The sequence below is a fragment of the Lepus europaeus genome, chromosome 4 (assembly GCF_033115175.1).
Source record: "Lepus europaeus isolate LE1 chromosome 4, mLepTim1.pri, whole genome shotgun sequence".
NCBI lineage: Eukaryota > Metazoa > Chordata > Mammalia > Lagomorpha > Leporidae > Lepus > Lepus europaeus.
The window spans coordinates 71809655-71835753 of record NC_084830.1 but is presented as its reverse complement, the minus strand read 5'-3'; the positions used below and the strand labels follow the sequence as shown (position 1 = coordinate 71835753).

The window sequence follows — 26099 nt, the reverse complement described above, 5'->3', positions numbered from 1 at the left end:
TCATAACAGTGGCCCAGTGAAAAGCTACTGTCTGATTTCATTTCTCAGAAAAGTGAATGGAATCACTGGAAGAATTTGATACCATGAAGATCCAGAGGAACATGATCAGTGTTTTATTTAGTACATGTGCTGTCAAGGCAACATTCTATTTGCTGAACGTCCACACTGTTGAACAATCAACAGGAGGCACATAGTATAAACAGCAGGGCACAATAGAAGAACCTTTTAGTCCCCTCCTTCAAATTTACTCCTTATTGTTAATCTCTGTAAAAACAAAAATACACTAATTTTGATGAAAATGTATAAAACGATGCTATTTAAACATTGTAAAATGGGGGTTTTAATAGGTACAACATTTCCATGGGGTTATTTGGGAGATATCTGGGAAATTTTATATACCCTTTAGTTTAACAATTTTACTGCCAGGGATTTATTCTAAGAAAAAAAATTGTGGATTTATACAAAGAGATAATTAGCAAAGATGTTTTTTAGTATTGGTTCTAACAACAAAACAAAAATGAGCCTGAATCCCGAATAGGTGTTACTCAGAAAATGGCATACTGCGAACCTGTTAAAATGGTATTTTGAGATTGTTTATAAACATGAGAAATTTTCGTATTATTTTGTGGAAGTAAAAGCTACAAGTAACCAAGAATACTTTAGATGATCTTGTTTAAAAACATTTTTAAAGCAAGAAGCACAAAAATCTCAGAAATGTTATCTCTGAAGGATTTGAGATATGGTCACATAATATTCATTAAGCCAGCAGACACTTTTAAATTTTCTACTCAGGAGTTGTGTTGCTTTGTAATTAGAAACAAAAGGTGCTTTTTAAAAATTAAAACTGTACAGCAAATGAATAGATAGAAGCATACAAATGGTCTTTAAAAGGTTCATAAAAATGTGTATTATGGAAAACTAAGCATGGATTTCAAAATTTTAAACCCAAATAAAGTTTTAATTCCATTTTCCATTAACATTTTGAAGTACTCTCCTACTTACTTGCTACTGAACATTTCAGTACTGACTTAAAAGTCAAACAACATAGACTAGAGTTTTTGGCTCATTACTTTACACTGCTTGGACTTTGGACAACTTACCTAATCATTCTTGGGTGTAATTTCTTAGTCTGCAAAATCCTATAGATAGATGGGGGAGATGCTTTGGAAAGCATCAGAGATACAGCATCACAGCACCACCAGGAGTTGTTTACGCCAGGAAACACTGCTGAACTCCACAGTGTGAATGTCTCTTTCCCCTCTTTTTATTTCCCCAAATTAGATAAAAATGACTTAATCTCTTCACATGCCTAAAATTCATTTCCTATTTACTTGTCAAGCATCTATGAACATTAAAAGCCCAATCCAAGGATGGTTTTTATTAAGAAAGGAAAATATTTCCTAAGATAGTTCCGAATTTAGCTATCACACAGACTCATATTTGAAACTTCCTCCTGTATACATTTTTTAAAAAAATCAACTGAGCAAAATTCCCAGAGCACCCACCCTAGAGAAGCAAAGTGCTCTTATGCTACCCACACTCTACCACGATGAACAGCAAGCCCTCACTAGACAGACTTCTCATCTTAATGCTCATTTGCATATGGCAGCTGCATGTTAATTAAATGCCCAGGTCCCTGGTGATAATTACATGAGAATAAAAGACTGATGAAGACATAGTCTCAGACCTCATGGGGCTTATCAGGTTGATATCAATTTTGTGGTTTTTTTTTTTTTTCAACACTGGACCTTATGGGCACATGACCCATTATGTATTTGCAGATCAGAGCACAATTTTGATCTTGACATTATATATCTAGCACCCTTATGACTATTTAAAATTCCTTGTAAAATAAAATTTAAATTCCTTCTGGACACAGCCATGCTTTTCAAACTTTAGCTACTATTTGTACTTGATAGGAAAAATTGCTTTGGACTACAACCAGCTATTTTCATTTCAACTGTACACTTTTAGGTAATGAGTTGCTACTTTCACTTAAATGACACATTTTTGAGCAATAAATACTGACCTCAATAATCCCTGTCCACCAGGAAAATGAATAAGATATAGAAAATATATTTTTAAAATGGATGTTTTCTTTCCATAAGTTATTCCCTGGAACAAAGTAGAAAAGACTATGGAAGCTATATTGGCACACAGAGGCCACCAGGGTATGACCAAGTAAATCACAGTTCAGTACTCCAAATGGTACCCAAGTGACTTTCCAGACTTAATGCTACTTCTAAGTCTGTACATTAGCTGGAATTCAACATAAGTTATACTCATTTACTGGCTGACTGCAGGCTGAGATTCCATTCCATTTAGTATGCCGAAGCAGAAGTTTAACGGCACCCTTGTGGCCTTGGAGACTTAATGCAACTTCCAAAAGGATCTCACTTGCTTCAGGGAGAGGTGTGCATACTAGAGAATCAGGCTCAGGCAATATTAATTTTTCACCACCAGAATCAAGTTTGTTGGATTGCTCCACCTGCCTTCATGTGAGACTTAGGCAAACAGAGCTGCTAATTCAGTCCAGGCCACCAGCACTGAATTTCTGGATCAGCCTCCTGAATTGGTTTCCTACCCACCCTACAGCCTCTCCAGTTGATTCTCTGCAAAGGTAGAAGAAATTTTCTCTAATGTGCATGACTGATCTTGTCATCCCCCTACCTCAAAAGTAACCTTTCGTGGGTCCCTGTGGCTCTCAGAATAAAAGCCAAACTCCTAACCAGAGCTTCATTAGGCCTTACCTGGTCTGGCCCCGGGTTTATCTTTAGGATGGCCCTGGTCATTTCCCCGCAGCCCCCAGCCCAGCCCCTCCAGGTACATATTCATGCCTAATACTAGCAAACCAACATGCACTTCTCCTGCCACTCCTATCACCTCCTGGTTCAGCATGGGCTGTAAACTCCCTTCTTCAGAGAAGCTTCCTCAAATCCCCTCTCCTTTCCCCCTAAGCCTAGTGCAGGTGTGCTGGTGTGTCTCTCTCGCCTCTCTTTCTCATATACATATGTATCTGTTTGTGTGATGTATGTCTGTGTATATCTATGTGTACACATACACATTCATGACTTACTAATCAGTACTTCAAGCTAATTGCTACTAGTTGATGAGTCAGTACTAATTATACTTAAACAAATTAGCCTTCCCCTATAAAACAGAATATCAAAGAAAAAATCTGATGTTCATAAAAATAATTGGATTTTTTTTGCAGCCAACTCATGCAAATATCATCCGAGTATAAAATATAATAACAACACAAATAAGTGACAACCATTTCTCAGTATTCTGTTTCAGGCACAGTGCTCATCTTCCATGTGCCCTATCTATCCTCTGTCACAACTCAATGCTGTAGGGAGTGTTAACATTCCCACTGTTTTCAGAAAAGGAAATTCAAAAAATTCATGAAAAACAGAATTAAAACACACTTATTTGGTATAAAATTTGAAATCCACGCACAGTTTTTCACAATACACATTTTCCATGAACTTTTTAAAGACCTTGCATATCCATTCATTTAAAAAATTTTTTATCGAAACAAACCTTATAATTCCATTTCCATGAACTTTAGAAATATTCTTATATATATATATATATGCTTAGAGAGGGGAGATACTCATTTTCAGAATAGAACACAAAGGAAAAACATTTCCTTTCAGAACACCTCCAACAGACAATATAAGTTTTCCTTCCACAACATTACTTATTTTAAAGGTGGAAAGACAATGGGCGCCAGGTTCTATTCCCAGTTGTTCCTCTTCCAGTCCAGTTCTCTGCTGTGGCCCAGGAAGGCAGTGGAGGATGGTCCAAGTCCTTGGGCCCCTGCACCTGCATGGGAGACCAAGAGGAAGCACCTGGCTCCTGGCTTTGGATCGGCGTAGCGCCGGCTGTAGTGGCCATTTGGGGAGTGAACCAACAGAAGGAAGACCTTTCTTTCTGTCTCTCTCTCTGTCTATAACTGTCAAATAAATTTTAAAAAAATATTAAAAAAGGTGAAATGACAGAGATCTTCCATCCATTGGTTCCCTTTCCAAATGCTGGCAATAGTAGAAAAGGGTGAGAAACATCTTCCTTGCATGGGGTAAGCATAAACTATCTGAAGGAGATCAGAGAGTAGGGGAGTGGTGGTGGGGCCCTAATGGAAGTTTCTTGATCATTTAAGAAAAGACATCACCTAAAAACTCCCATAATCCGAATGTTCCACATAGCAATAATGGTTTTCCTGGGATACAGGAAAGTCTTGATTGTGAATCTCCTTTTAAGGATGAGGGGTAGGGGGAGAGAAGGAGATAGTAGGGAGCTATTACAAGTGCAAGGACTTATACTTATCTGAGCTTGGAGATGAGAGATGGAGTTTGAGGTCGACAGCTAGGGATGGGGAGGCTGAGCAGCGGAATATGCTAATTAGGCTCTTTTCTCCAGCTTCCCTTGCATAGCCCACTATGTTGATTCGAGATGTCTTAGCTGTTGTCCTGGACAGTCATCTAGCTCTGTCTTGCTCCTGTCACCCAATGCTCCCTTCCATCAGTCCTTGTATTCCTATCTTTCAAGTTCTAATTCAAGTCCTCTCTTTCTAAAAAACCTTCCTTGACTGTTCTTGTTTTTATTGATTTTGTCTTCTGGAAAGTCCAGCTCACTAGGCATCGATACCATGCCGTCTACCTCTTCCTTAGACCAGTCCTAAACACATGTGCCTTGGTCTTGGTTGCATCCCGACCATAAGGTCCTTAAGTTGGATGGGTCATATTTACCCTGTCTGTGTCACATAGATTTGGAAAACCGTGTATGACTTATACCTTTGAAGGGCTCCCTGTAGGTTCAAGTGGGAGACAGAACCATGACTCAGGAACTTTAGTCCAGTGAGGTAAGTGACGGAGGGTTCAGTGAGAATAGGACTGTCATAAAGAATCATAAAGGAACAGGAAGAGACCTTTCCATAGGTTGTTTGGTTTTGGGATTGGTGGTACTGAAGGGTAATTTGAAGAATCACTTAAGTCCCACCAAAGACATCGGAATAGAAAAATCTCTCAATTTTCGCACTGAAACTGGATGGTATATAAAGGGTTACCTTAAAAATCAGCTTGCAGTCATAATTTTAGATTCAAATTACATGGGTGAAATCAAATTCAGAAACCTATAAGAACATTCTGGAAGGAGTTGAAACACTTCTGAATCTCCATTTAAAAAAAAGGGGGGGGGGGTCTGGCAGAGTTTTCAATGAAAAAAACTAACTTCATTTTAAGTAATCACATAAAAGATTAAGTGTCACAAATTTTGACTATCTTGGAAAATCTCACTGAGTTTAGCTCTGAGTACCACTGGATCTGAGATGGACAAGGACTTCATGTTCACATGCCATGCAGGCATCCTAACAGAACACTGACCTCTGATACAGATATGGGCCACCCAAGAGCCTATTCATTCTCTTAGCTCAGATGTTGGTAGAGTATCACAGGCATATTAATGAAAATAACAGTCTGGCTTATACATGTAGAACTTCAAATTCAAAATGGAACAGCTATCTACATATTAATCCATTTTGAATATATTTTTGTGAGAGACTATGGTCTAGTTTAACTCTTCTGTGTGTGTGGATATCCAATTTTTGCAGCACCATTTATTTATATTAGTCTGATCCCCCAGTGTACATTCTTGGGACCTTTATTAAAAATAATTTGGCTGGGGTCTAGGGCTGTGACATAGTGGGTAAAGCCACTGCCTGCAGTGCCAGCATCTCATATGGGTGCTGATTCAAGTCCTGGCTGCTCTACTTCCAATCCAGTTCATTGCTATGGCCTGGGTAAGCAGTAGAAGATGGCCCAAGTTCTTGGGCCCCTGTACCCCTGTGGGAGACCCAGAAGAAGTTCCTGGCTTCTGGCTTTGGATAGGTGCAGCTCTGGCTGTTGTAGCCATTTGGGGAGTGAATCAATGGATGGAAGACCGCCTTCTCTCCCTTTCTGCCTCTGCCTCTCTGTAACTCTGCCTTTCAATAAACAAACAAACAAAATCTTTAAAAAAAAAAACAATAATCTGACTGAAGATGTGTGGATTTATTTCTGGGCTCTATATTCTGTTCCATTGGTCTATGCATCCATTTTTATACCAAAAAAGTTATAGCAAAGTTACTAGAAGTTTATAGTAGTATATTTTGAAGTCAGGTAGTGTGACACCCTCAGCTTTGCTCTTCTTGCTCAGAATAAACTTTGGCTCGTATCCTCTGCTTTTAAGAGTACGTTCACATTTTGCTCATTCTACACATGTTGTCTAAGGTTGTAGCCAACATCACCACCGTAAGGTAGCTGAAGCTGGACCCTTATCTTCATCCAAGAAACAGAGAGAATGAAGATTTCCTTGAATATGGATTCTTGGTTAGAGGGTGAATATTTTCTCAACTTCCAGAAAACTTTTTACTAATCTACTATGCCAAATTTACCTTTAGGTCTTCTGAATCAGTAATGTTGAGTGGAAATTACATACTACAAGAAGTGGTTACACAAGTGGTGAACTTTTGGTTGCACAAAAATCATAGACATACTAATCATAGAGGTAATGACACCTAAGAAATTCACTAAACAAATCTGGAGTCAAACTATCTCATTTCTAAAAGACTGCATCATAATGCTCTTTTTTAGGTCCATAAGTTTTTAAAGTAAGTTATGGGAGGAGTCTTTAAAATATTAATGGATGATGCATATTATGAAAAAAAAAAACATGCATGGATTTCAAAATTTTCTGCAGCAAAATAAATTTGTTTCTAAATTCCATTTTCCACATACTTTTTGAAGTACCCTTATATACAGTCACCCACTGATTGTCTATCACAATGATTCTGCTTTCCTTTGTCAATGTCTGGGGTTCCTACAGAGACAGGGTGGCAATCTTGTCAACCGTAACAAACAAGAAACAGTCTTTGTAAAAGATCTTGGGCCACTCATTCCATAGGTGCCAAGCAATTGTAGTTTAAAAACAAATCCTCATCCCCAAGGGAAAAAAAAAATTTGACTAATACATAGCCATTCCTTTTTCATAGTTAAGAACACAGCCTACGGGGATTTATAACATGGATTAAAATATTAACCAAAGTTTTGTGTGTGATAGAACCTGGAGAACACTGCCCAGATTAAACTTCAACAAACTTAGAAAAAAAAGAAACAAGAAAAAGGAGTAACATGTAGGTCAAAGGTCTATTTCACAGAGAACAAGGACTCACATTAAAAACCAGAATCCCAGCCAACATAAGAATGCTGGAACCTGCTGGGGCCTGTCTGTGCTTCCCATGCATTGGAGCATTTTCTCGCACTTACTGGGCAGGCAGGATGCTGTTTGTCCCCCGTGTATTTTCACAGTAGTCCATTTGCTTTCCTTCCCTGGCCTCTTTGCCATGGGCTATGTCCATCATCAGTACGATGTATGTGGCAGAAGTCAGCTCTGTTCCCAGGGGACAGGCCTCTGAGGGCCAGATGGACTATTGAAAACCAGGAACTCTCTCCCCGTGCGTAAAACATGGATTTTAAATGACCAAGGTTTCCTTATTATGCAAGCAATAGTTTGTATTTTCAAAAAGAATTCTTAACGTAGGTAACAAAGGCTGAAAATTTTGATCTATTTCTATATATTTTTACTAAAAATAACTCATGCAGACAATACAATTAATATTGGTCACTAATTATTGCTATTCAATACCTGGATTTCAAGAGATTGCCATACCACTTTCAACTCTTGAAATAATACAAGATGCTAAAAAAATTGAAATGGAATCTTAAAAAAAAAAAAAACACAACAACCTAGGCCAAAAGAAAGTTCTAGAATGTAAAAAAGGCAAGAACTAAAATAAAAGTGTGAGCAGACTGGCAAAACAATTAAGGGGAAATTGTGAACACCAGTTCAAGCTGTAATAGCTATTCTCCAATTCTTACTCTATTAGCATCATCACAGCATATTATAAGAAAAGCTTTACATTTTTCTTAAAGCCAGATTTTTTGGAGTCATTCCTTTAAGAAACATACCAGTTCCATAGATAATGGAAAACTTTAAAAGTCTAACAGTGCATATTGTTGAGCAGTGCTGAGGTTCTAAATGACCAGTCAACCGAATCTGTTCAGCTATAGCTTAGAAAAGCTATAGACAGGCAGATCAAAGGGAACAAAGGTGGCATTCTCAGGCCATTCCCACTTCATAAGGAGCCATGGATCTGTGAGGCACAGACAACACGGGGTTGTGCACCTTCCAAGGATCCTTTACAAAACTTCTGCCCTGATTTATTGTCTCTCCTCACTAGCTTGAGCCCCAATCTCTTTAGCAGAAAAACAACAAGATCCACAATGAGAGAGTTAGAATTTGTGTTGTTTTCTTCTCCAACAGAGAGCAATAAAGCCTAAAGGAAAATAAACAAAGTGTAGTTTCCAGGAACTTGTAGGGTTAGGACATGTGCATCTTTGAAGCCCCTCCCTGACGCCTTCCCTGGTGTAGAAGGACTGGAATGTCCCCTACCATCACCGCTATTCTGGGACAATAAAGCACTCAGAAACCATTCTGAACCACCATCCTGATGGGTGATGGTTCCGTAATGCCTCCTACCAGCTCCATCTACCCAAATGAACACAAGTGGAAGAATGCTAAAAAAAAAAAAAAAAAAAAAAAAAATTATTAACTGAAAGTTTAATTAACTATGCTAAATTGCAAATTCATTTCCCCAAATGAAGAAAAGTAGTCTTTATGAGTCTTAATTTCTACCTTTCATCATGGCATAGACTGCTTCACTTCTAACACTGTATTTTAGATAATTCTAGACACCAGAGATTGTCCAGGAATAAAGATGGCCGATACCTTCAATAGTCTCGAATCAGTAAAATGAAAGTATTCAGAAAGCTGAGTTTTGCTCAAAATCAAGACTTCCTGGGCTAAGTGAAACAATGCAATTTTAATTATTTATTGTGTTAGTGTATGTTTCTGAAAATCTGTTGCAAGTGAGCTAAATACTTCCTTATGTCAAAGAGATCACTAAACCAAATTCCTTTATCTTCATATGACCTGGCAGCACCATAAGGAAAAGAACGTATTGCTTTCTGTGTTTGATGGGACTATCAGTCTACACTATACTCAAAGATTAAAGGAATGGTGATGAAAGCAATAGCTCCGGACCCTTCAATTTAAAATAAATGAATACATAAATAAATAAATAAGTAATTTTAAATTTAGTTGCTTATTTTACAAAATAGAGAATAAAAATTGTTTATGAGCAAATAGGCAGGTAATCTATGAAGTTGGTTATTAAATCAGATGCTATTTTTTTTAACCTTCCTAAGCATTTTTTTTTACCCTCCACACACTTGTGCCTACGTACACGTGTGCACATAAACTCACACACAGCAGCCTGCTTCACTCTTCCTGCTAGAGCCCTTTGGCTTCATGCAGCACTGGAAACACTCCATGTCCCCATGGATCCTCCGTCCATCCACACCCACCCACTCAGCTAACTCTTCTGCATCAGGCTTGTCAATGGTGTGTGAAGAAAAATCTCAGTCCAGCCCCAGACTTCTTCCGGAAGCACAGAGGCTAACACCGGGGGAACAGGAAGATGTCAAAAACTAAACAGGCAAGGATTCCACAGCCTCAGAGTGAACGAAATCTACCATAGTCTACGAACAAGAACATTTTGTCTTTCTCAGTAGAACATAAGTTTCTAATCTTTCACTAGATGAACAAATAATTAGCGCACCAAGAGAATTTTCCAAGGATCCTTCACCAAAGATGAAAGCAATTAGATTTATTTCATTCATAGACTTTAAGTATGGGCAAATGAAAACTTCATCCCTGTTTGGCTTAAAATGCATGTGCTGGATTCAGAAGCTCACCTGTAGTGACAGGAGCACTGAATGTTGGGGCCACAAGGGTCAGAAAGACTACCTGAATCAGGTAAGGGCACAAAACGGGCTCTATTTATGAAGCTTGGCTGTGGCAAAATGGCCACAAAATGCCAAATAAATCTGTTATTTAAGAGTGTGAAAACAGACAGGGCTCAGAGAGTTCTCTAAAATTTTTGTCTTGACTTTTGTAAGCTGGTATTAACTAGTTACACTAGTTAGTCAGATAGCTAACTAGTCATATTGTTAACTAGTTATAGTCATATAGCTCGCCTTGGTTTTAAAGATAAGCCTGTCCTCCAGAGAATAAAAACACGCATACATCCACATGTATTTTCTGCAGTTTTCTCCAGGAGTCTCCCCTGCATGAGCTGTGACTTAGGGTGCAATGCTGCACAACATTCTCCATTTTAATTCTGAGCAGCCATCCTTGAGTCATCCTTGACATTCTACCAACTAAATAAATGGCTAATTTTATGACTTCTTTAGGACTTTCAGGTTTTCATCCTTTGGTCATCCTGGATTGTAAAAGACTGAATGAGATGACATGTGACACAATTAGAATAGCCCATGGCAACCAAAAGCACCCAGTGAGCATCTGCAGTGACTTTGCTTTGGTGGATGGGTGCTAGGGATACTCACAACCTAACCCTCTGAGCTGAAGAATCCGGCATGCAAATGGCTGTCATCTCCTCTCCTCCCACCCACTCCTTGCACTTGAAGTAGAGACGTGACTGCAGGTGTTACCAAGGCACGAGGACATGGGCGATTCCTCTTTCTTCCCTAGAGAGCCGAGTGCTTTTCCTACTTAGAATCTCTTCTGTGCTTGCCGCTACTCCCACTATCTGTCACCCCTGTCACCAGCAATGGCTTTCCTTCTCCTCATATTTTCTTCACGCTCCTGGCTGCTTCCATTATTTCTTGTACTTTTCCTTTGTTGTATACAAAAAGCTTGTGCTTTGTTGATGGTAATTTTCCTTCCATGCCAGCACTTAAGTTAGATCTGGCTTTATTTATTTATTTATTTATTTTTGCTATTCTTATTTCATTACTGGGTTCTTAGAATATTTCACATGTGTTAGAATTTTATATATATGTATATATTTAGTCATACACATTTAATTATTAAAATATGTTTCATATATACATATGCATACACACATACACATAAAGAACCCCCCTCCTCCTGGGGAAATAGGAGGGAAGGAGCATTTAGGTCACACTTCCTAATCTGGAGCTACTCCAGAAAGCTGGATCATCATAATAACTAAAACAGTAATAGCCACATTACCACCACAGTGAGAACAACAACAATGAACACAACCATCGAGTGCTTCTTAGGATGTACCATGTGTTGGTAAGAGTGACTTACACAGACACTTTCCATTGTATCTCACACACTCTGTGCGAGTAGACATCATCCCCACACTCAAGACACTCAAGAGGAGGGAAAAGAGGGGTGAGGAAATCATCTCCCTTGCCGAAGGCCCACAGACATCAGTGGCAGAACCGTGCACAGGAGTCTGATTCCAGCCCCTGCACTCTTGTGCATGCTCTAAGATCTCACAGCATCTTTAGTCCAGACCCAAGGTCTGAGAAAACCAAAGAGCTGATCGCCACAAATTCCCTTTAAATGAAATGGCATTAACACTGAATGGAAGCACACACATTTCACTCAAATTTCTTTGAGTCAGCTGGACTATGAGACTGTTTCTTTTGTCACTATGAAAGCCTAATATTATTAAATTACAGCAGCTACCTCTCTGAATAACTAATCATCACACCTTATATTTTAAAGGTTGAAAATATCTTCCTAGAGAAAAAGTTGGGTGAAGATATCCTCAGGTAACTATCCTATACCCTCATTCGGTATTCTGAAGAGTTTCAGTTGCTACAGGATGAAATGGATGTAGGCACAAATCATGGTTATTCACTGAGGATTACTATAATTTGGGGAATTTTCAAAATAATTTGATATTTTAGAAATACTAGAAGGTCATCTATTAAAAATACATTCAAAGATCAACAAACTTCCACAGCTAAATACACAAAACCACTAAATAATGGTAAAAAAAAAAACCTTTCACATGGCATTTAATCTTAAAAATTACATATTAATCAAAATGTAAGTATATACCCAAATGTGGCCATATAAATTCTACATCATATTAGAGCATGCACAGTGCAAACCTGGTAAGCCCAGACACAATAAAACATAGGGGTAGAAAACTGACTCCTTATTTGGTGATACACATGTCCTTATTTCTTATAAAAAATAAAGACCCATTCTCCTCCAAATTAATTTCCTTTTGTCTTCCTTCATTACTTCTCTGCCCTAAGCTATGACGGTATCACATTCTGTTAGCTGGTTGGTCCTCTTAGAGACTGTTTCTACTACTGCAAACGCTTTAGATCAGGGAGAAGACCAAAGAAGAAGTTAACTCTCACGTGCAGCATTTCTCAAACTATCAAGTCCAAGACCGACCTGCCCACCCCTAGTCTGACATAGATTGACAACTGAGCAATATACAGTAACACCTCATTACCAAAACAATGAAAAAGACAAGAGGTAGAGAACAGATCTCTCTCTCTCTCTTTTTTTTTTTTTTTTTGATAGGCAGAGTTAGTGAGAGAGAGAGAGAGACAGAAAGGTCTTCCTTCCGTTGGTTCACCCCCAAAATGGCCGCTACGGCCGGCGCACTGCGCCGATCCAAAGCTAAGAGCCAGGTGCTTCCTCCTGGTCTCCCATGCAGGTGCAGGGCCCAAGCACTTGGGCCATCCTCCACTGCCTTCCCAGGCCACAGCAGAAAGCTGGACTGGAAGAGGAGCAACTGGGACAGAATCCGAGGCCCCAACCGGGACTAGAACCCAGAGTGCTGGCGCCACAGGCGGAGGATTAGCCTAATGAGCCACAGTGCCCGCCCAGATCTCTCATTTTTAAAATGCACCACCTGATTTAACAAACATGAAATCTACTACCGAAAGTTTCTGAATGTTCAGTCTCCACTTCTGTACTTAGCTCCTGGTGCACTGGTGCACAGAGACTGTAACAGGACTCAGGCCCGGAAACCACGCGTTGGCACCCTGCATCTGCCCCCTTCTCACACTCAGTACCTGCTTCTCCCCAAGGGGACCTGATGCCCAGGGGACAAGAGAGTCCACTGTGGCACTCTGTCTATTTCCCTCAGCTCCTGAAGGAATCGGCAAGTGCACAATTTACTCTCTATCTCTCGACAAGAACGAAAATTCCATGAGCAAGCAAACCTCGTCTGCCTTATGTCCCGTTTCATTACCAGAACCAAGGACTGTTTAATTCATTAATGTAGTCTCTCCTTCACTTCTTGCTCTTTTCACCCCTTTACTCAATTGATATTCAACATGTGTAGAAACACAGTTCTTTCCAAGACAGCTTAAAAGTTTTTGGAATTCGGCATATAAGCAACATCCTTCTAACAAGAAATGCTGTCTGCTAGGAGATGGTTTTTATTTTGTAGCTACCAAATATATAAAAACTTTATTACATAGGCCTTTTTATACCCCAGGCAAAACCAAATGTGGAAAGATTAATGGAAGGGAGGATGTTTGACCTAACAGTTCAGACACCGCTTCGGACCCCTGCATTCCACGTCAGAGAGCCTGGGTTCAAGTTCCTGGCTCTGCTCCCAATTACACACTCTTGCCAATGTGCATCCTGGAAGGCAGCAGGCAGAGTTCAAGTGGTTGGGTCCCCGCCACATACATCAGAAATATGGATTGAGTTCCAGGTTTGTGGCTTCAGCCTGGCCCAGTTCTGGCACTTGGGGAATCAGCCAGTGGATGGGAGATCTGCCTCTGCCTATCTGTTTCTCTTCCCCTGTGTGTGTGTGTGTGTGTGTGCGCGCACGCGTGTCTGCTTTTCAAACAAAAACAAAATGAATACTTTTTTTTACAAAAGAAAAGATTAATGGATCTTCCACTATGAATCTCTAGTATGTTGTATAGAAAAAACCTTAAAATGATAAACTGGAAATGTATTTGTAAAATAGTATTAAAGGTTAAAAAATTTAATATAAGAAATAATATGACAGAAATGAATACCACCGTAAAAAAGGAAAATGCTTTCACATCTTAGTTTTTAAAAAGGTGTATAAAAACAATAAAATCTTGAATGTACCCAAATGGCAACTTTTTCGAAGTAAGATATTACCCAATGTGTATACTCTAATATATAGCTTTTGTTTCTGTAGATCCTGAATTAATGAAAGACAGTTTACCTAGAAATTCCACACTTGAACTCATCCAGAGAAAACAAAGATGTGGATAAGATATGCATACCATTGCTCTAGATATACAGTAATAGGGCATTATTTAAATAAGATATACCATGCAGCCATTAAAATGATGCTATAAAGAAGTGAAAAGTTGTTTACAAATATATTTGTTACTGAAAGTTGCAGGGACTTCTATGTCATATGGTACAAACCCAAACTGTGTATCTAGAAGATACGTCAAAATGATGATAATACTTGTAAAGGATATATGATCATAATTAGTTTTACTTCTCTACATTCTCTAATTTACCTGCAATGAATATATTATTAATTAAATGAAAAACAAGATGAAAGAAATGAGAAGATAAAAAACAGAAAAGGAACCCCTTTAATCAAAAAGTGGTAATCAGGGCTCCAATGAAAATATGGCATAACTTAATTAAAAGGCTGAATAGAATCGTTACACTGATTTGTAGTTTAAAAAAAAAAAAAAGATATTAGGAGTGTTTAAGGCCAGCGCCGTGGCTTAACAGGCTAATCCTCCGCCTTGTGGCGCCAGCACACCAGGTTCTAGTCCCAGTTGGGGCGCCGGATTCTATCCTGGTTGCCCCTCTTCCAGGCCAGCTCTCTGCTATGGCCCGGGAAGGCAGTGCAGGACGGCCCAAGTGCTTGGGCCCTGCACCCGCATGGGAGACCAGAAGAACCTGGCTCCTGGCTTCGGATCAGCGAGATGCGCCGGCCGCAGCGGCCATTGGAGGGTGAACCAACGGCAAAAAGGAAGACCTTTCTCTCTGTCTCTCTCTCTCACTATCCACTCTGCCTGTCAAAAAGAAAAAAAGAAAAAAGAAAAAAAAAGGAGTGTTTAAATTATGTGAGAATGATTCTCAAGCACTCCACACACACATTCACATGGCAACAACATGCTAATTACAAGTAATGTCTCTGTATTCTGGAAAACAGTTTTGACAGTGTAAATTTTCAGTTGTCATTCCATTCAACTTCCACTTAACACTGTTTTGTCTTAGCTTCAAAAACAATAGAATGGATCTGGGAGGCATTTTTTTTTGAGGATCATTGGGTGGCTGTGAATTTGATCTACTAATCTTTGGTAGAGCATGAAGTCAACACACATCCATACTCTATTTCTAGATTGCCCTGCTCCAACCCCTACCCCATAATAAAAAGGAAAAAACTATAGTCCTGTTAGAAGATTGCTTGTTAATGCCAAGTGCAGCAGTGTTCAGTGTTCAGCCACATCAGAACCTTTTCTGTGGTTGCCTTTTTCATTCTTTTATTGATTAATGAAAGACACAAAACTTCAGTTTCACAAAAAAAATTTAGACCTTTTTGAAAACAACCTCACAGACATTTCAGTCTAAGCTTTTAATGCCATAAATATGAACATTTAGGCCACAGAGTAGGTACAAGAAAAGCCAATGAGAAGGGGGTAGTGTGCCTCTAAGCCCAGATCAGTAGCCTTCATCATCCGCTAACTCACAGGACAGCAGAATGTACTTTAAAAATTAACTGTCAGCCTATAGACTGCAGGAAACTAGCAATGTCAGGATGTATACACACCTTGCATCTGGTAGCTGTATGGTGCCTGTCCAGGTTGAGGGGTACCGAAGCTCGTGCCATAGCTGAGAAATCCCGTCTGTCCGGGCGACTGAGACTGGGACAATCCACCTTCAGTCTTGATGCCTGCCCACAATGCACCTAAATCAGTTAGTGACAGCTTATCTATCTGTTCATTTCCAGAAGCTGGTAAATAGACAAAAACATATGCTCTCACAATTGTTTCATCACAAATGCTTTCCAATCTCATCTCACTAATAACGGGTTTATATGCTTAATGAAATATTATAAAGTACAAGTTCAATTTTTAAAACTACCCAGACCATTACGGATTTGAATGCCTGTTCACATTTTTCTCTTGATTTTCTGCATCTAACTTTCTATAAAATAGAACTCCACTGACATCCAGCATTTCTATATTTCCTTTTGTTCTGTTGCAAGAGTTGAAGATCTTCGAAGCCAAGACATGGCCATAATTAAATGTTAGCTAAACTCTTCCAAAGTTGCTGTGCTGACTAGTGTCAAAATCAAAATCATATTTTTCCAAAGACTGATTAGAGCCTGTAGGCTTATAGCATTCTTTCTCTTTCTCCCTTATTCTTTCTCCCACAAAACTGGTTTGCACACACAATGCATTTTGAAGTCAGAGTAAACAATACTGGGCACGGAACTAAGCAACTAGTGAGGAAACCTCCTGAATATCTAGATCCTACCAGAAAGTAAGCAGAAACTTAAAGAACGGAATCCTGTAAACCAGCATAGTGACTTGTAAACAAGTAAATGGTCTTATCCCTTTTAGTTTAAATATTCACATGTAATTGTTCAGAATGTCCTCTGGAGCACACACTTTGTTCTTATCATATGGTAACAGAAAAATGACCTGTGGCCCCCAAATGCCTCCCCAAGCACCAGGCTGACCTCCTGAGCTCAGGACATGCATTTGTCAGCACCTGGGCCCAGGGCTCAACTCTGGATCATACTTGAAGACAGTCATGAAAGTTTACAACTCTCCTGAATTCCCACCGAGGACCGAGAGCAAACTTCTGCCAAGGGAAGTCAGACTTTGAATAATTTTGCTTTGCACTTGAGATAAATGATATCGTTAGGATCTTGAATACACAGTAGGCTCACTGTGTATTTCCATTTTAGGGGAACTTCATCACTAGCATGAAGTTAGGAAGAATCTGACTCTTGGCTAAGAGAGTCTACTCTGAGTGCTGGGGAATCTCTAAGCAACTCCATGATGACCTTAACACTTAAGTCTGAATACAACCTTTTTTTAAAAAAAAAAAATATGGTTTTCTTTATATAGGCAATTGCAAACCAGTGAGTTACCCATGCATACAAACTGTCCCTAGGGACACATCTGCCCAAGACAGCTGGTTTGATGGCTCCAGAAACTCCCTTTCTTTCCATGCTGTCACCCAGGGGATTTTCCCCCTTCTCTTTCCACTTGAGGCTATACTGATCTGCTCCCAGCTTTCCCTGTACCATCTGTTTTTACCCTGGAGGTTCGGAAAGTGAATCTTTGTGATAAGAACACATAAAGCCAAGTAGGAAGAGATAGAAAACCTCTGTAGCCACACTGGTCTCCACGGCTTCTAACCCACAGGTGACAAACTCATTTCACTGAATGGACTCCAAGCAGACCCAGCAAGGAATAGAATGAATGTTCTTCCTGACTGATTTGTCATTTTCTCTATAAAAAGATATGCCTACCTTTATTACAGGGCCCAAGGAAAATGTCTGGGGCACAATTCCTTGGGGAAAATCTGCTAAAATAATCTGGGCCTGGACTATCAGCAGTGAGTGAACATGTTAAATTACTTGCTCTCCCTTCATGAATAAGCAAAGGAAGAGAAGGCTGCCACGTGTTCAATACACTGACCCCCAAAAAATGAAGCTTGTGAGCCACAGCACTGGGTGCATCTCCTTATACTCAGAGCCCAGAAAAAGAAGAAAGCGAATCATCGGGAAAGTGCTAAGGACCGGGAGTTATTCCCAGGAGACTAACTAGCACAGAAAGCTCTGGAGCCCACACCCTTACCCTGACCTCCCCATCACCACCTTCCCAATCCCAACCTCTCACATTAAAATCCCCAACCTCTCTCTGAGAATAGAATCAGACCTAAAAATCCCCAACCTCTCTCTGATAGGTCTGATTCTATTCTCAGACCCTCCACTCATCCCATCCTCCTGGAACAGCTATTTCAGACAACAAGAACATTCATGAATGCTTGGATCAGGAAGTCTCTACTTCACAGCTCAGAAATTGGCAAAGGAGGGAACCCAGGCCCCACCACAGCTGAAAGGGGGAGCGAAAACAAGCAGAAGACAGGAGGTGTGTGGCTGGCAGCCAAGGCACTGACAGGGGTAGCCCCTCCCGCGCCAGCTTCCATAGGCTGACAGTACTTAGGGACCCTGTGTACTGGGAAAGACTTCAAATAATCACCTTACAAACACACTGAGATTGTAAACTGGGGACTGTCTTGACAGGATGGAAGTTGTGCAATTCAAATCACAGATTCTTTGCCCTCTTTTATCCCAAGAATAGCTTAAAAGCAAATGACAGATAAATGTGACTTGCAAATAATTCTATTATGAGAAACTATGAATAAAAGTTATAGAAATGAGAGGTAATTTTAGGAAGTCCATCTTGAGGCTGTTTCTGAAGTCTACTCTGAGAACACCTAACTAAGTACCCTACAGTTCTGATAATTTTGGAATAAAACCAGAAAACCTGAAGTTATACATAATTTAGATTTTTATTTCTATCGATTTTATAAGAAGTCTATACATAATCAATTTTATTTGGGGTCAAAGAGAATTAAAAAGAATAAAATTACTTGCCTTCTAATTGTTAACAAAATGCTTAATGGGTCTTAATTTTTTTCTGCAGAATTTATTATGGTAAGAAAGGGTAGTATAAAACAATACCAACAGAAATAGAATACTCATTACAGTTAATCCTGTACAACAGACACAGAATTACACACTCAACCAGCCCCTTCCTTCCAAAGGTCCACGTAATGTTTAGTGATCACTTGTTTTATTTTGTTCTTTATAAATGCCAATGATTCATGTGTTTCTTTTAGTTCAATCTGTTTAAAACTGCAATTGCCATTCAACTGAAGAAAACTTAGGAAATTCTAAGGCTTCTGTGATTAAACGTGGGGATTTTGCTGGCTTTCTGTTTAATTTACAGGTATTGACCCTGTAAAGGAGTGAGTTAAATGACACCAAGATAAAGATAATCTCCAGGTGGGAAGAAACAAATGGTGAAAGGAGCCTTAAATGTTTCCTGATTGGGCCTTTTTGGAGCAGCCAGGCCAGGCGCTGGTATGTAGATCACTTTTCCTAATGGTTGATAATGGTGAAATTCGATAACACTACCACCCTCAAGTTTAGAGCAAAAGTTTGTTGAATTCCACTTGTACTTCCCCAATCATAGCTGGGCATCTGATAAATAGGAAATGGATCTGTACCCCAAAAGACTTCAATGGCAGAAGTTTTATCACAAATAAGCACAGAAATGCTTTGAATTCCAGAGCCAACTGCTCAAATGGCAAATTCAGAGTTGAGATATGGATGGAAAAAACTGAGAGCAAGAGGGCATATAAACCACGCAACCTGCTCACACGGCTCTGACCTCAACACAAGGAGCCACCATTCTCACAATGCTCATTAGATGCAGACACAACAGGTGACAACACTTTCTCTGGCCCATCGAGGTTGACAGTCTTCAAGCACCACTCAAAAACACACGCGTGCACTAGATAACAGCACTCTTCCAACACATTATGACTCACCATATGAAGAAATTCCGTACGGCTGTCCTGGCTGTGGGTATGTGGCGTAGGCTGTAGCTTGTTGCATTCCTGTGGTAAACTGTGTTTGCCCATATGCAGCCATAGTTTGTGAGGAAGGGGTAGGGAGAATATGTGGGTATGGTCTGCTATTTGTCAGAAATGACAGAAAATAGAAAGCCCATGCATTAGATGGAAACATGCAAGGTCACCAATTAACAACCACATCACAAATTCCAGTTAAAGATCATATCTTAAAGTAAAACTTCCAAACACAATAGACAAAACACTGGACTACTTCAGGGTTTCTACTTGATGATGCTCAGAATACATTTGTGTAAATCTATGCGAATCTATGCAATGCACTTTCATTTAAATCACGATGTTGCAAGTGGGCACAGACATGACCTGATATAAGGTGTAAGTCTACTGAGGAAAGCTATTTACCGAGAGAAAACGTATCTTACTTGGACGGATAGATCTGTGGTGGAGAGAACTGGGGAGTTGGTCTTGGGCTGAAGCTGCTGCTCCCAATGGCTGGAAAAAAAAAAAAAAACACAATAATCCAAGCAAAATGCAAAACACATAAGAAGTTATATTTTGATCTATCAGTTCATTTATATGAAATTTCAGATAATTGACCTTTGTGACCCCATAAATGGTCATTTTGTGTGAGTCCACCTTACAGAAAGTGAAGCCATGAAAGGGAACCAATGGGAACTGATGAAGTGGCTCTCACTTTAAACGAACTCTTATAAAACACAGTTGCAGTCATCTTAAGTACCTGTCAGCATGCTGATGGTTCTTACAGTGGTGAAACGTTCATGTCCCAGGAATCCCTGCTACTATTTGGGAAGACTTGTGGGAAAGGGGAGGTATGAAGCTGATTTTAGGGTTGGGCAGGGGCCTGATAGGTCACCTGGCCTATTGTCTGTGCCCAGCAGGAACCCACAACCCCAGCCGCTATTAGCAAGGAACCTGTTCTAATCTTCGCTAAGCTGAATAGAAATAAGATTCTCATTGCCTGTGTTGATTTTGCAATGTGTTTTAGCAAAAAATGCATTCCTATAACTATCTTAAATTTCTCGAGTTGCAAGCTAAACTTGTTTTTTCTTGTGCTGCATTGGGTGTTATATGTGCTTACCTTCAAACTTCAGGTAAGAATACTTTTTTTCTTTTAAATAAAAGAGAAGTATGTAAGTATTGAAGCAGAACTTAAATTCTTTTAACCACATTTACTTGATCCATTGTGTTTCAGCAATGCACCCTACTTCTCCCATGAAACATTTTTTTCACCCTCATTCTGAACTTAAAAAATATATTTTAATTAACAAAAGGTCTTAAAAATGATAGTTCTCAGATTTTTTCTTTGTGAGGATAATACATCTATCTATATATATATGTGGTATACATACTTATGTTTATGTGAGAGCTGTATGTGTATTTGTGTGTGTGTGTATTTTCTGCCCAACTCCTTAATCTTTTCCTGGTTAAGAGATATATACTTTGGGTGCAATTATTACAAGGTATAGAAAGTCTATATTTTTTCCTTCTACTAGTAATAACTTCAGAGGCACTAGGATTTATTAACCATATTCTACATTAAAACCCTTTCACAAGGTCCCATGCACCTCAAATTTTACATAGTCTCCATGCTGTCCCTTCAGTACATTTCTCATATTCAGTGTCCCAGCCTGTATTTAGAAGAGCAGTACAGTTAGACTGCAGTCTCAAGCTCTGTGAACAGTCCTTTCCGTGTAAAACCTACAGGCCCAGTAACAACAGAACAGATCTCGGTTAGTCCTGTCCTTGCCAGCTGCCAGATGCTGACCATCTGGCTGTCAGCTTGGAAAGACACAGGACGCACTGAAGAGATGGCAGGCCAACCCAGCGGGTGACTCCTGCCACCCCCGGCACACACTGAGTCACCACTGGGTTCCAGGTGCTGTGCTAGATGCTACAGGTGCAAACTTGCAAAGACAAGTTCTGTCCGGGCCATGTGGGAAGGCTGACCCACAAACAGCCATGGGAGGATTAGCTACATACTGCAATTTATAGAAGGGGGGGATTAGTGAAAGAACTTGGACTAGCAAGGACACCACTTGTCCAGGTCATCTGTGACAACCACCTCTTCCATTCCCCTTGCCTCAGCCTGAAAAGAGGCCAAGGGTCAAGTGGCTTTAACCCGCAGAGGAGCTGGAGGGGCAGTATCTCTCCTGGACAATCATAGTTAAAAATAATCCTTTGAAAATCATCAGCAAAGCCATGCAGAGCCACCAATGATGGAAGCTGCAGAAATTATTTTCCTATTATTCTAGTTTTAGGCCTATGTTTCTCAAATCATGGGTCATGACCCAGGAGACGTTCACATACTCAACTTAATAGGCTGCGCTCAGTAATTTTTTTTTTTTTTTAACAAACAGAATAGGAGCAATCAGAGTTACTACACAGCATAAAGCACATTTTGTGAAGCTTTGGTTTTCAGTGCATGCCTAGCATGTGGGTATATAAACAAAGAGAGAGATGTGGGAGGCTGCAGAGCAGCTGACTGGGCCCAGGTTCTGGAATCAGAATTTCACTTCAGCTCAGGTTCAAATCCCAACTCCTGAATGTGCTCTCAGCCAAGTTTTCCCCTCTCTCAGTCTTGGTATGTTCTGCTTTCCCTCACAGGATTGGTGCAAACTCTAAAGGACACAAACTGGCATACACTGGAAAACACACAATGTTTGTGTAATAAATGTTACTTTCTCAGAGACTCACTGTCTATGATCCCAAACCAAATTTAAAAATATTTTTTAATTTATTGACTTGAGAGGCAAGGAGACAGAGAAATAGAAATAGAGCCACCATCCACTGGTTCACTCCCCAGATGCCCACAATGGCCAGGACCGGACTGGCTGGGGTTACAACCAGGACCTGGAAACTTGATCCAAGTCTCCCACATGGGTGCCACACAGGTGGCAGTGACCCAACTATCTGGGCCATCACCTACCACCTCCTGGGGTCTGCAATGGTGGTGAGCTGGAATTGGGAGCTAGAGCCACGAATCAAAACCAGGCACTCTGATATGGGATGCAGGCATCTTAACTGCTAGGCCAAGCATCTGCCCTCTCCTATATATTTAATTTTATTAAACAGCATCACCATCTGTTCAGCAAAATGTGTAAGGTAGGCCTCTTTGTCTGCTTGTTATATAGGAGGAACTTGGGGCTGATAGAAGCTGAGTAATGTCCAAATTAATGGGAGAAATGATTTGAACCCAGCTCTGCCTAACCCTTGCCATCAAAATATATGAACTTCTGGCCCCCTAAGTAGAAACTAGAAACCTCAAAATTATCTCATTATTCGTCCTCTGTTGTATGACTCAGAACTCATTCACCAACCCCAACTCCAGGAATTGCCTGTTGACCCATCCTTTGCCTGCAAACTCCACCCCTGCTCTCAGGGTTCCAGTCTTGGCTCAGCTCTTCCACGTCACCTGGGTGATCACAACAGTCATGATCCTGGCTCTGTGGTCTACACTCAAGCCACCCCTTATCTCCCAACCCTCACTATCGCTACCATGGTGATCTTTCTGAAACAAACTTTTCATGGCCTTTTTTCAGCTTGCAATCTTTCACCTCCTCCCATTATCCCCAGGACAAATCCCAAATTCCTTGGCAGAGTATACAACATGATTCCAGCTTCACCTCCCTCCTGGGCGGAGTGCTTTCCAGTCATCAGGACAGCAGGGCTGCCTGTACGTGCCATGCATCTGTCCATCTGCCTGGGCTGGTTTTCATTCTAGATGCTTCTACCCCGCTCTGATTTCCTCTGCCTCACAAACACCGACCCCATGCAGACTCAAACACTGTTTTCTCTTTAGAATAACGTCTTCTGCCTCTGTATTTTCTTGGAACCCTGCGATCACTGGCACCAGAGCCTTCACCACATTGTATTGGGGTTGGAGTATTTAACAGAGTCAATGATACTTTCCTCCGCTAACTGTGAACCTCTGGGGCCAGGGACTCACTCTCCCTAGTTTCCTGAGTACCTGAAGGGACCTGGCAGGTGGGAAGCAATCAATAAACAGTATCGTTGGGTAAGCATATGAGATTCAATTCACAAGCCAAGTTGGTGTTTAAAACACAATCACTTGAAGAATGGCTCAATTATTTTTTTAAAAAAAAACATAATTAACCCAAGTTTCTTGGAAATATAAAATATAAAATAAATATTATTCCAGGTGAAGTAAATGTGAAGAAGCCATCATGTTGTCCTGCTGGTACTTCTCTAGTACAGGAACCTAAAAACATTGAGTATTTCAACCACTGTATAGTAAGGCTTTCCTTAAATCCAGACTCTTATAATCCCTGCACAGCCTACAGTCAAACTGCACCATCTTTTCCCTCTACATTTTCCCAAACCATCATAAAGCTTTAAACAGTAATTCAAGAACTGGGATTAATTTTAAGTTCATAGGATTGGAAAAACTTAGAGCAAAGGGATACCACCCAGACTATCAATCAAGGTAAATAAACTGGTCCCCTTGCTATTGTAAACACTGAATTCCACATGCCACTGAGCACTGGAACATATAGACAACCACATCCTCTTGATGTTTTAATATATTTGTTTCTGATTATTCCTTTCTTTCCCTGCTTCTGACATAATTTAAAGAAGTTCCCTAATCTTGTTGTAGGAAGGGAAAGGAAACCCAAAGTGAGCATTAATCACAAGTTAGAGAATCCCTTGTGATGATGAACAGAAATCTCAATATTAATATGTGCTCAGTTCACTCGCCTCTGGGGCTCCTACATCATTAATGTCAACACCATCCATCCAATCAGGTCAAAAGCCAGAAGTCATTTTTGACTCTTCTCCTTCACTTGGACACACACTTTCATCAGTCTCATTGGATCTCCCTTCAAAATAGACCCAAACTCTGACAGCTTCTCACTTCCTCTCCTCTAGTGCTCTGTTCCAATTCCCAACATTAGGGAACCAGAAAAAGCACCTGTTAGCTTTCCCACTGCAGGGGATGTGGCAGAACAAGGGCCCCACTGCTGAGTTCTGAAATCCGTCCCTGCAAATACAGGGAGGCCACATTTCAAGGATTTCTCCCAGCCAAGGTCAGGCCTGTTCCCGCGACACCTGGGACTCTACGATGCCCTTGCTGAAATGTCCTCTGACTGCAAAGCAGCTTTGGACACTTTCCCTAACTTAACCTAACTTAACCTCTGTCCCTCCCTCCCTTCCTCCTCCAACAAAATCCTGGCAGACCTAATCCTGCCTTGGTGGCTCTTCTAGGAAGATATCAGCTAACAGTCATCTTTCCTCTAAGCCAGGGAAATGCTGGTCTTCCTTCCTCCACAGCCCCTTTCCACTTCTCCCTCCCACATAGCATCTTCCATGCAACCAACAGGGATCTCATGAAAAGATAAATTAGACCATTCCACAGCCCCCTAGCCCTCATCTCCAAGCCCTTCATTATCCTGCCATCACATTTGTTTTAAGCCAAACTTACTCCCATCACATCACCAAGATCCCTGCTCAAACAGCCTCTCCTAAGAGGCTTTCTTTCTAGAAGAGACCCCAGCCACTCTTCCACTGTATTCCTGGATCCTGTTCCTTTTCTCTGCCTATTGACAGACACAAACCCTTAACACTTATCCAAGTAAATACCTGTGTCTCTCAGATGCCTGAGGACTGCACAAGAGCAGGCACCTTGTCCACCTTTATAATGCTACATTCCCCGACCTAAACATGGCATTTCAGGCATGAAAAGCCAAGACACTGTGGCAAAAAAAATGTTCTACATGAAGGACCTCTGTGCGTGAAATCCAGGTGGAGAGAAGCAGCCATCAAAGAAGGATGTACTTTCCTCTGAAGTGAGGAGAGAATTTCCACTTTGCCTGTAGCCTGATCTAAATACTGAAGGAGTTTGTGGATTCAAAAGGCTTCCATAACCTGGACAGCTCACATCAAGAGCTTCAGGTGATCATTGACATCATCTCTAAGAGTGTTAATTGTTAAATTAACAACAGGAGTCACTGTGCACTAACATCCCATGCAGGACCTCTGTCCTCAAAGAGTTGCATTATGAGACTTAATAGTAAAACTTCTACTCAAAGGATTACTTCATTTTAGTGTACTAAGTGGAGGATATTCCTATGTAACAGAAATTATAGTTATGTCTAAGTGTTCCCAAAAGATGTATCATTCCTGGGTTCTTCTTTAAAGATAATTAAATTTCAAAAAAAAAAAAAAGTGAAATTACCATCAAGATGCAATGACATCTTGTGCCTGTCTGGATTGTTGAGGAACAGCTTTTGTTCTTTTTTTTTTTTTTAATGTTTTTTGTGTTTTAGGTGTTTTTTTGTTTTGTTTTGTTTCGTTTTTTTTTGTTCTTTTTTTTTTTCCTTTCTCTCTCTCTTTTCTCCCTCATATAAAGTGTTGAACTCTTTGCCTAGAATAGAGTTAGTCTTCAATGTATAAATTTAAATGAAAATAGATCTTAGTAAAAAATAAGACTGGGAACAGGAGAGGGAAGTGGAAGAGGTGTAGGAGTGTGTGTGGGAGGACATGTAGGGTGGGAAGAATCACTGTGTTCCTGAAGTTGTATT

General features: G+C 40.2%; 1 protein-coding gene across 3 annotated transcripts in view; it reads right to left on the bottom strand.

Moving 5' to 3' along the window:
• The window catches only part of EYA1 (EYA transcriptional coactivator and phosphatase 1), a 163242-nt gene that overhangs the window by 107606 nt on the left and 29537 nt on the right, over positions 1-26099 (bottom strand). The window contains exons 4-6 of one of the 3 annotated variants that reach the window (XM_062189549.1): positions 19962-20031; positions 19498-19643; positions 15692-15829 (exon numbers count right to left, since the gene is read on the bottom strand). In XM_062189549.1, the coding sequence (XP_062045533.1) occupies positions 15692-15829; positions 19498-19643; positions 19962-20031 (354 nt within the window). The remainder of the gene's footprint in view (positions 1-15691; positions 15830-19497; positions 19644-19961; positions 20032-26099) is intronic. The other 2 variants (XM_062189550.1, XM_062189551.1) reach the window with 2 other exon arrangements.